Source organism: Dysidea avara, chromosome 4 (assembly GCF_963678975.1).
Source record: "Dysidea avara chromosome 4, odDysAvar1.4, whole genome shotgun sequence".
Lineage (NCBI taxonomy): Eukaryota > Metazoa > Porifera > Demospongiae > Dictyoceratida > Dysideidae > Dysidea > Dysidea avara.
Window position 1 is genome coordinate 14,844,936 of NC_089275.1, and position 12,084 is coordinate 14,857,019.

The window sequence follows — 12,084 nt, forward strand, 5'->3', positions numbered from 1 at the left end:
TCTAGGGAGATCTGGGTGCAAGCCCTCTCAGGAAGATTTTGCAAGTGTAGCTTTCTGAGATCGAATCTGGTAATAATACTGACTGAACCTTATTAAATAAGCATTGTGAACCACTTTAACTAAGTGAAATATCAATGTAGCGTTCGTACAAAAGGCACAGCATAAATGTTGCAGTATAGTTTGAGTTCAAAATTGAAGTTCAAAGTATCTAGGGTTTGGTTTTTGTTCTTTATAGTTAAAGAATTTTAGTGATGAATGTTCTACTAGAGTAGTTTACTGTTCAAGTAGGGTATTTCAATGTTTAGCAGCTTTTAAAACAGTTTTACTATTCCTATAGAAGAAATTAGCTCTTCTCTTCTCACTCTTTATGTGTTTTCATTGCCCATGTATGCTTTAGATGCAATTGCACCTGTACTGTAACTTCTACTATCTTTCTAGCTATGCATAGCACATAGTAAACTTTTGGAGGGGTATTTTAGCCCCATACCCCCCTAAACCCATCCTTGATGATTAAGAGGCAATATAGCAATCAGTTTAATGTACTATAACATGGAAAGTAAGACAAAAGGAGCAAGAAATGAATGCATAACTGTAAAAAAAAATCATTTGCAAGCAAATAATATTATGTGAATATCCTTACTTAATAATCTTCACACAACTAAACTTAGCTGTATATAATACTGTAACAGTGTACTTACTTGCCAAAATTTCCTAAAGTATGTGGCTTGCTATAGCTATTGGCTTTAAAACATCCCACATTGACAATAATTGTAGCATCGCAGTAGGCTTTGTACTATCTTATTTAAACACCATAAGTAAAAACAGAAAACACAATTTATGCAGATTTACAGATAAATGGAGTACAGACTATGTATTTGTATCAGAATATTCTACCAGTAGAGCTTTTGTGTGTTTCAAGGTCCTTCTGAATTAGCAGCAAATGTACCTAGTGGTGATGTAGATCAAGGACAGCAAGGTCTCGAAGAAGTGAAGGGTTTTAACGGTCTCAAAGGGATAACCATCATACAGGTGCGTAAAATTGAAATTATAACTGTAATGTGATCTTCATGAAGTTCCCTAGGCCTTGTCTCACATTGTATAATTTCTTTATAAACATGTTTAGCAGTTTCATAATTATGTATTAATCTTGTGGACAAAGCTATTTACTTTTCTACTAAAGGTAATTAAAGTTTCAGGTGGTTGTTCTATTGGAGTGCATTATTAACCTATGACATGGCTCGCATGCAGTTCTTAGAAATAATTTTATAGCTTCTGTTGACTGATTCTTAAAGTTGAGCTTCACTCGTCTCTTCTATCTACATGTATGTAGCGCCGTAAAATTACTACAGTGTAATACCAAGAGTTAATAATATTATTAACTCTTGGTAATACATTGTAGGCAAGACTCCATGTGGACTGTATCTTCCAATGACATTATTTTGCAGTGTCAGATCTGGGAGGGAGTGGGGGGTTCCAAGTACAGCATAATTCATACACAAATACTAACTGTATTTATTCCATCTATATGTTTTGGTGTTGGAACCAATAGTCCAAAAATTCTACCTTGGCTCAAACAAAAACAGACCACAGCACTCAATAGTGAATAACATTAGGTTGATTTATAGAATTGAGGTTCGTTTTGTCTCATTATAGAGAGTTTTTAAAATAGTTGTTCCAATACTGAATAAAGACAGAGTTAGAATAGGTAGTATTAGAACACTATTTTTGTTGTGTTAAGGGTTCTAAAAGACATGGTGAAAAAATTACTCCGTGGCATTGACATATTGTTGTTAACTCCACAAACTATACCAGCACTTTGCAGAAACTAATAAAGATTAGATATTTAAAGTAGTTAGAAGAATGAAACTGTGAAAACTATTAATTTTTTTTAGATTTGCTTAATGCACATAGTTACTAAGTCCCAGGAGAGAAGTTTTTAGTAATTCAGGACAAAGGAAATTAAAGTAGCTTAAAGCTTTGGTTACTAATACTAATGTTACTTACCATAATCTATTTAATAATTAAGTGATTTTAGTTCGAAATCTTCAACTGAGTTCAGCCAATTGTGGTCAAAGCCTTCCCAACATGAATATTAATAATGTAGCTTTGTAAACATCTGTTGTACCATTGGCATGCAGTTAGACACCATTGGCTTTGATTTCCATAAAAGTAACTATGGTTTAAAATAGAGAATGAGTGACTTCAAATTCTTTCATGTTACAGTGCATAAATTAGTTACAGCTGTGTATTTCTATGCATGTCTATATTGCTGCGGTTAGCACTATTAATGTTCTTAATGTGTTTTTCAATGGATGAATAGTGCCTACAACTTTACTCACTGCAATCCTTCTACACATTAGTTTTGTATACATATGCAAATGCAGGAAGTTTTGATTACATACATGTACTTTGTGCAAATCTTTAGCGCTATGTTTTACACAATGCACGTCATACAGTAAATAGTTGAATAATTACAATTGTAGAATATATTTTATGCTGGAGTAGCTACACAAGGAAAAGTTGTTCTAATTTCCAGAACTGCTATCACAAATGTAGCATGCCAAATATCGAAGCAGTGGCTGACTGGCATCTCTCAAAGAACAAGCATATCTTTGTATTCTCTTGCTGCTCCTCCTGGCCATCTGTCGAGCCAGTTGTCGGATGGCATTATATTCTGCTGGGTTTGGCTGTACCTGTTGGTACATGTGTATAATAAAATACAATACGCTCTGTGTATAAAAATGCTACACACATACCAGACCCAAGTCAATTCCATCAAACTCAGGACAGTGGTCTCTATTGCCAGGGTTTCCTGGTAAACCTGCTGGACCGGTTGGTCCTGGTATACCAGGTGGACCAGTGCATCCTCTGCCACCTTTATGACCAGGTAATCCTCTTCTTCCCTTCTGTCCATCACTACCAGGTATTCCATGAGTACCCTGTATTCCTTTAGGACCAGCTGCTCCAGGATACCCACGAGGTCCTTTTACTCCTTTAACACCTTTCTCTCCAGGAGGACATGTGAATGATGCTATATAATGTAAGCAGTAGGTGAAGGGAGTGTGGATTGGAGTTTTCAGAAAATGTATATAAACCTCTTAAAACGCTAAAAGCTTAACATCAAGTCTGTGTTTAGCTTTCATTACATTCGTTCCTTAGATACTGTTCTCTGCAGTTTTTCTGCACCAGGAAAAGGTGTTACTTAATAAGGAATATAGGTGACCTTTTTATGAGCAAAATCTATACATAGCTCTGTTTTTTTTGTTTGTTTTCAATGAAAAGATTTCACAATGCAAACTTTCAAACTGAGAACCATAGATTACACCCTACTTGAACATAGCTCTAGCTAAAGGTTAAATAAAGCTTAATAGTCAGGTATAAACACTATTACTAATAACAAGAGTTAATAGCTAATAAGATGACCAATAATCATTATTCCTAAGACAAAACAATGCAACTTTATGTGTGTTATTCTTTCCTATTTCATAATGAGCTCGTCACTTACTGTTAGTAGCATTTCTTCCAATATATTGACAACCCTCACCAGGAGGACCAGGTGGACCAATACTTCCAGGTGATCCATCTTCCCCTACTAAGCCATTTCTTCTTGCAGGTCCTGTAACATTGATAGATATTATAAAATTAGTAAACAGTTGCTGTACTAAATTTTCTGACTTACTGTATATGACTTTTGTATAGAACATTAATAGTGTATCATGCAGTGTTGGGAATAATGCATTATTACAGTAGCATGAAAGTTATTACTTTTGGGCTTCTTAGTACTAATTATATTGTACTACTATTCACAGTGATTAAGTTATGTTTGAAGAAGAAAAAATCCATTATCATTAATGAGAAAATCAATATTGTTTCATAATGAAGAAATAGTAACCTAATGCACACATACGTAACACTACTATAAGTTACCAATGTGTTACAGCTGAAAACTATAATCATAGTCCCAGTCTAGCATAGAGCTGAGCTAAAAGTAAAGAAAGCAGTGTGCATGCATGAGGGGGAATGCTATTGTAACTGATTAGTTGGCTATAATAAATGTACATGATATTAATATTATAATTAACCTTTCATTTGGAGTAATACAGAAATAAAGAGTAATTGATCAAGTAACTTGCCCAACACTGGTATATCATGTCTGCTTACTGAAGAAGATTTAGATTTGCAAACAAAATGTATGTCTATATCCTGCGTACTTGGTTACATGCCGCATCTTCAGTAGTAGGCTAGTTACACTTATATAATAAGTGTTTACATTGTTTTGAGTATTGAGCAGTGGTTGAGTTTGAATGATTGCTGCGGCATCCTTCGAAAGCTAATATTATTTCTGCAGCAAGATTTTGTTATACAGTATATGCCTAAATACTTAACTTTTCATTAGTCACATTTTTGCACTTCTAAAAGTTACTTAGTTTACCTGTTTATCAATGCAGCAAAAATAGTAAAAAATTGTAACTCAGAGTGTTTATTTTCCTGAGGGCATGTCCCTAAATCCCAAGTAAGGGCTTTAAACTTGACGTAGTTCCACTCTTAACTCTTTAGCCTGCTTCTGATACTATGTCAACAGAAGCATGCATAAGCAACCTATATCAATCAATCAATTCCTAGCACATGTTTAAAATGACAGCATTACAGAAGGTTTTGGGGAAATTGTTACCGGATTCAATCTTAGAATACATTATTATTTCCTGGGGGAGCATCCAGACCCCCTAGACTTAAGGTAAGTGCATGCAACAGAAAACTCTGGAAACCTGTCACCAAACTTCTTCAAGCCACCCTTGTCATTGAAGATATATTAGTCTATACTGAAGCTTAAAAATATATTATACTCTAATAGAACAACCGCTTACTAAAGATCACTGTGATCATTATGTAAATAACTTTATTTGTACCCAGTGTTACAGCTGAGCTATAGAGATGCATGCATAAGCTGCATGTATAGCTACATTCATACTGTATAGGACACTTTTACGGCTTTGACCATAATATACTGTTACCTTTTAGACCAGTTATCCCATTGATACCTTTAATACCCTTTGCTCCTTTGGGACCTTGTTGTCCTTCATCTCCATCATCACCAGGTTCACCAGTGGTACCATGGTTACCTTGAGGACCTTTAGGGCCTCTGCTTCCTGGTACTCCAGAGGGACCTTATAGGAGAAAATATTTACCAAACCATAAACCCTACTGATATATTGCAGCTAAAGTATCTGGCTACAGTTTGAAACTAAGAACAAGTTGATCAGTATGTGGAGTCAAAAGTTACACTGTTTTGTTTGCTTGCCTGTAAAATGTGTGGAAAAGGTACCTTTTTGCAAATCCGGTCACAAATAATGTAAGTCCAGTATATACCAATATTCAACTCTGGGAGTGTCTTCCTTATATACCATGGTGCTGGTTAGTGTATATGCATAATACAAAGCAAATTTACAGAAATTAGGGTATGCTTTATTTGCGAATTTAATCCCCATACTTAAATGCAAAATGAATTTGCAATTAACTAGTGTATAGGGATTAAATTTGTATACTATGCAGGGTAATTATTTCCTTTGCTTTCTACATTTTGATTGTTATGATTATGATTATATTATTTATTATTTATAGTTACTTGTTAGTGTATTATTAGAAATGATGGCATCAGTCATAAAAGTGTGACCATATCTGTGAAAGGGTGGCTTTTATTGCCTTTCCAAACTTTCAAGTCTGATTAATCATATCTCCTCATATTTAGCACCTATCACTATGAAATTAAGTCAATAACAATAATAATGGTATGTATGTTAGGAGCTTAAAGTGACCAAATTTATCACCTTATCACCTTTATTTTGCAATGGTGAATCAAACATGAGGTTAAGCATGTTTGTGATTAATATAAATCCAGAATTAACCACTGTTTGGCCATCCAGCACTTGGGTATGTACTCCTTCACTTATTGTGATGGAATGCACAGCAAAAAGATGTGAATTTTCCTTTTATGCACTACCCTATCAAAGACAAAGCACATATAGTCATCTTTTTTGCTATACATTTGTGCACTGTGCGCATATGTAGTGAAGTTGCAAGCATGTATGTGCTACTGGAGGGAATGTGTTGAAATACCATTTCCATCATATGTGATCATGATGTGCATAGTCACAAATTTGACCTATTCTACACATTTCTGCAAACACATATGTTACAAATTTGACCTGTTTTACATGTGTGCTAAATATTCCATTGGGTGTGTAAATCCAAGTTTTTTGCAGTGATGCCCAGGTGAGCCTAGTCATTTAATCCTGGCTTTATTTTAGATAAATTTGCTATAATTATTATACACAAATCAAAGTATTGTAGCTAACCTGGGACACAGTATTTGTGTGGAGCAGAGTATGAAGTTAGGTTGGTAGCAATAATCAATGTCTCATGAACTATGCCTCCAGATGGTAAAATGATGTGATAAATGTCCAAAAGAAGTTTAAACAGTTTACAGGCACAACCAGGTGAGCCAGGAGGTCCAGGAGGACCAGGATATCCACGTTGACCTTTTGGACCTGTTAATCCTTGTTGCCCAGTTTCTCCATCAGCTCCTTTTTAAGAGGAAAAGTTTAACACTACACATGTGATATGATTTTCTGGAATCAACTAACTGAATATTAGAAAAACAACCATATAGGCGTATTTATGATTTGCAGAAATTGTAGTTTAATATCTGTAACCAGCCAGCAGTTACATGTACAAATTATCATTACCATAGCCTGCACAAGTATTCAATAGCTAAGATAATGCCTTTTCATGGAGTTTTTGATTTTATCCTCTATTAACAGTGTTCATATCTGGATGTTAGGTGGTAGACTGCTCACAAGATAGGCTTCAATTGGGCAGGGGTGGTATTTAAAAGTACAAACTCCAAAACAGCCTGTCAGGGCAGTTTCTCACAACAATGAAAACATGTCAAATTTCAGAACCATTGTTATCTCTCTTCAGTACTTCAAATCCCCTCCAACTAGCCCTTAGACTTGTCTGGTATGATTATACAAGCTGTCAGAAAACCACCAAACATTAGTCAAGTTGAAGACATAAGACATAACTAGATAGTATGAAAAATTCAGTTGATAGTACTTCATGCTGGTGCTTTTATGTCCATACAAGCAGGCCACATACATGTATACAAACACAGTGAGTATACATGTAGCTATACAGTATATGTAGAAAGCAACACTTTTAAATATGCTAAGCATGTATTCCATAAAAGCACATGGGAGAAATAGTTACTCGTGTGTAATTATATACCTATATCCCCTTTGCTCCCATTACTGCCATCATGTCCACTTATTCCAGGATCACCAGGAGGTCCTTTGATGCCTTCTACACCTCTATCACCACGATCACCTTTAGACCCTTTTTGTCCTGATGGCCCATTAACCAACCACTGAACTGACTCAACAGGATTACTACGACTCTATAATCACACATAAATATTTTAGTGTGTCAATGTCATGGAAAACCAAGTGTACCTGTGTTTTACACGGTAGGCCTTTACTACCTGGCAGGCCTGGCATCCCAACCCTACCAGGTGGTCCATTAAATCCTTGATCTCCGACTGGACCATGATCTCCATTATTTCCTTTACTACCACCTTCACCAGGCTCACCAGGTTGACCTGTAGCCAACATAGTGATATTATCAGTAGTAATGGTCACTGTGTACACTAAACTCTACTACAAGATACTGTTTATACCCATTATTCCAGGATTTCCAGCTCGTCCTCTGTCACCTTTATCGCCTGGAGGACCTAATGGCCCAGGGGGTCCTGGTAATCCATCATGCCCTTTAGGACAAAATAATGATGTGATAGGAGATCCTGATGTGCCTTGCTGCATCCTTGTCCTTCTGAGTATGTTTCTAAAAATCTGGCAAGTAAAACTGTAGTAAGACTACTGTACTTCATTATAATAAAATTAATAATATTTGCATATAACAGTGTAATATACAGTAAAGCAAACTACATCTGCACACTCTACTCTATAGCAGACTTCATATGTGACCCGGTCTGCGAAAAGGGCTCTTATAGCCTTTCCAATTATCCATGTTTGGCTAATCATAACTCCTAATCTACTAAAGCTATCACCATGTAATTACACCCACAGTTACTGCCAGGTTAGGGTTGATGAGTGACCAAATTGTAGGCTTGTACCATATTCACCAGTCAAGTTATGGGTTACCATATATATGCAATTGGAAAGGCTATAAGAGCCCTTTTCGCAGACCGGGTCACATATATAGTCTGATTTTTTGAAAAGCACAGATACAGTACATTATCTTCCTGCAAACTTTCCAACATAATAATGAACATCTACAAGATATTGGTAATTATTTAGCCTATAAACATGTATAAATATCTTTTTGAACACCATGTAGAAGAAGGTTTTAAAATCCAGTTAATAAAAAGGTGCTTCTAATGTCTAACAGAAACTTTTTTTTTGCAGGTGGAGCTAGAATTTTCAAAATGGTGGACCTCACACTGTACAATATTATAGCTACATGTATGCATAAAACCTGTTATGCTATCGGTGTTTATAAGGCATTTGTACCAGTGATATAATAGTAATGCTTAAATTTATAGCTTTCATAATTAATTTTTATGAATTACCCCAGGCTGTGGTTAGCTAATAGCTACTGCTCACTTTTTGTACTCTTCAAGTTTAGTTATAATTTCTTCTGTGCTATTAGCCCATGTTGTTAGTGAAGTGCCTCTTCTGATTTGAAACTGACTATGATCAGTACGTTCAGCAGCTAAGGTATAACTGTTATTGCCGTTTAGCTGGACATCATCTGGTAAATAATGCCTTAAGAGTATTTCATAGGGATTCTGAGGCTGAATACTTCCTCTCCATGAATCAAAGTAGCTTTTGTGCACAAGAACACTAGAATTGATTATTCTTCGAATGTTTTTGATGTCATCTCTTGTAATTCCTGGGCAGTAAGATATTCCTGGGTGACCCGGTGCACCACGAGGACCAGGTTCTCCCTGAGGTCCCAGTCTACCAGGGTTTCCTTGATTACCAGATCTTCCACGATCACCAGGTGGACCTGTGAACAACGCATCATCTTTTTGACATTATATCTATACAGATTATCTTACCAGGTAGCCCATTTAATCCGTTTTTACCTGGTACACCTTGGAACCCTCTTTGTCCAGGTTTACCTTTACTCCCAATATCACCTGGTGATCCAGGCTCTCCAATTGCTAAAATGATTACATCATAGAATTATCATCTATTCCTTTTACTCTTTTTAAATTAAGATCACAGGTAAAGCAACAAGTTTGTGATCAGATCTAGTTTTCATGCGCATGAAATGATAGTCAAACTAGCTGTGCTACATGCACTACATATCAAATTTCATCTTCTCGTTTATACAAAATTAGGTTGTGGTGGGTTGATTTTGTAGCAAATATTACTAAGTGCTTGTAGAATTTTTAATGTCATTCATTGATAAAATGGTGGACACTAAACTCAACAAAGCAGAGTAAACTTTTCTTTACCAGTTAACAGTGTTTTAAATAAATACAAGAAGAGTTATAAATTTCGAAGTTTGACCTCTGACTTCTGACTTAGATCTACATGGCCTTATGCAATGGGAAGTAATAAAATAAAATGCTCAAATTTGATATTTCTACAAACAAACAGTTGTTTTGTTTGTGGAAATCAAATTTGTTGAATTCATCATCATTGCATGTATATCATTTTTATTAGCTTACCAGCTGTACAGTGTGGTGTTGGTGGTTCCTGGGAGCACAGGCAAGGTGTTCCTGGTAATCCTGGGGGACCTAAATGAAGTTTATCAAAATCTTTATCCTCGTTTTATATTTCATGCACCTGTTTCTCCTTTGAGCCCTACAATTCCATTATGTCCAGGAATCCCTTCAATTCCTTGAGGACCTTGATTTCCTTTATCACCCCAACCTCCATCAGTACCTCTGCCTCCTATTTCACCTTGTTTACCCAGTGGTCCTTTATCTCCTTTTGAACCAGTTGGTCCTCCAATACCAGGAAGGCCTGGATGTCCTGGTAGTCCAGCTATTCCACTAACTGCCTTAACCTACATAATCATACACTATTATAGTACAGTCAAGTTAACACTGTGTAAATAAAAGTTAGTGTAGTTCAGCATTAAAGTGGGAAAAAACCTTGTTCAAAATTTTCAACAATTAAAACTCCTTTAATAAGGTGACTGTATGTGTGCCTCTCATCTATTGTTTTACCCTAAAACAATAAATCCAGTGATAGAATTATTTGCAAGTAAAACATTCAGGGACATATGCAGGGTAGAGTTCCAGGTATTTCCCTTTGCCCACCTTTGGATCATGCAGTATTGGGGGCATTGAAATATTGGGATGTAAAGCTTTCTATAGTGGGAATACATAAGCGCAAATAAAACTGTATTTCTCAGTCCATAATCACATTATGACAGTCACAACCATCACAATATATACGTACAGTAGTTATGATCCATTGTTGTAAATTTTGGATAGAAACGTAAGCCTGTACATCAAAATCATACACACTAACAATCTGCCAAAATTGATTACTCTATACCAGATTACATGTGACTGCACAGATACATATACTGTATATTAGAAAAAATGCTCTGCATCTTAAGCATTGAAACCTTACTAACTAGGAAAGCCACACTTGATAGGTAAATGATACGTAATTGTAGTGAGCTGCAATTTCATAACATTATATGTAAAGTTATTGCGCAAGAATGACAGTGCACTTCTTAGCAAGAAACATTTGCACATACAGTACATAGTTAGAAAATAAGAATTTAAAAATTGTTAATTTAGAAATGGAAGTAGGGATCAAGCGATAAAAACTACTGAAACAAGTGATTAGAATGATGGCAACTATTACAACATAGCTTTGTGGGGAAATCCTTACATTGGCATCTCACCACGTCACCATATATGTTCAATGCCAAAGTAGGGATTTCCCCACAAAGCTATGTTGTAATAGTTGCCATCATTCAAATCACTTGTTTCAGTAGTTTTTATCACTTGATCCCTACTTCCATTTCTAAATTAACAATTTTTAAATTCACTAGTTTGTTAACTTTTTTTGGTATAGTTATATAGCTATTATTGATCTTTGGCACTGACTGCTCTATTAGAGTATCTCGATCTTGCTGCTTGCTTTATGCAAGCTGCTCAATTACTAAATTGAAAGGCATGCAGGGTTTCTATCTCCTGTTTTCTACAATTAGTTGCAGCTGGACCATTAATAATGGGCGTGGTCCACAGATCGTTAAGTACGAGCGCGCGCTCTGATTGATAAGGGCGTGGCAGTGTGTTCTTACTTCACTAGGCTGTTTGATCGCTTTGCAAGTGTTGCTATACAGGCATCTACTTGCCCTTACAGTACGGAATCCGTTATTAGTTTTGTGGCGTCCGAATACGGCTGCTCTAAGGAAAGTGTCGATACGAATTATTAACGCCTCCGTGACTGGAAAAGAAGAAGACGATCCGTAATTGAAGATAAAAGGAAAGGCAAAGCGCAGAAGGCAGACACTCGTCGGAACCCGAAAAGGCACATCCCAGCAGCGAGTTAAATATTGTGGCAAAGAATGGTGATCCTTCGCTGCTTCGTTTGGCCTGTAGCCTTGCGAATGTGGTCAGGCAGGCTGGCAGGCAGGCAGGCTGGCAGGCAGGCAGGCAGGCAGGCTGGCAGGCAGGCAGGCTGGCAGGCAGACGAAAATTTCTGTTTTAGCGATTTTTTAGAAATAAAATTCCAGCACTTTTCTAGTCGTTTCCTGATATATAACGCTAGAAATAAAGTTAGAAACTTGAAGACTCTTTAGTAAAAGGTTTATTTGCTGTGTGAGATATTTCTAGGATGATTTTTGAGGGATCGAAATTTGAGGCGCGCGCCAAATCCACCCCGATCCCTACTTAAACAGTACTATCGTACTGTTTGATATTAAAATTATGAATTTCCTTTTATAGGAATTTGCTGCTGTTTACAATAGTAACTATGTTAAACATAACAACCTGATTCTTCACTTCACTTGATTGCAATGCTCCACGTTTTG

The 12,084-nt window shown here is 36.3% G+C and overlaps 1 protein-coding gene across 1 annotated transcript in view; it reads right to left on the reverse strand.

Moving 5' to 3' along the window:
- Nucleotides 1-2,346: 2,346 nt before the first annotated feature.
- The window catches only part of LOC136253588 (collagen alpha-1(I) chain-like), an 18,793-nt gene continuing 9,055 nt past the window's right edge, over nucleotides 2,347-12,084 (reverse strand). Inside the window, exons 12-23 of the mRNA XM_066046255.1 lie at nucleotides 10,593-10,606; nucleotides 10,352-10,402; nucleotides 9,960-10,095; nucleotides 8,679-9,084; nucleotides 7,733-7,896; nucleotides 7,509-7,654; nucleotides 7,285-7,453; nucleotides 6,354-6,581; nucleotides 5,013-5,165; nucleotides 3,506-3,616; nucleotides 2,757-3,031; nucleotides 2,347-2,693 (exon numbers count right to left, since the gene is read on the reverse strand). Of these exons, the coding sequence (XP_065902327.1) occupies nucleotides 2,526-2,693; nucleotides 2,757-3,031; nucleotides 3,506-3,616; nucleotides 5,013-5,165; nucleotides 6,354-6,581; nucleotides 7,285-7,453; nucleotides 7,509-7,654; nucleotides 7,733-7,896; nucleotides 8,679-9,084; nucleotides 9,960-10,095; nucleotides 10,352-10,402; nucleotides 10,593-10,606 (2,021 nt within the window). The 3' untranslated portion in view covers nucleotides 2,347-2,525. The remainder of the gene's footprint in view (nucleotides 2,694-2,756; nucleotides 3,032-3,505; nucleotides 3,617-5,012; nucleotides 5,166-6,353; nucleotides 6,582-7,284; nucleotides 7,454-7,508; nucleotides 7,655-7,732; nucleotides 7,897-8,678; nucleotides 9,085-9,959; nucleotides 10,096-10,351; nucleotides 10,403-10,592; nucleotides 10,607-12,084) is intronic.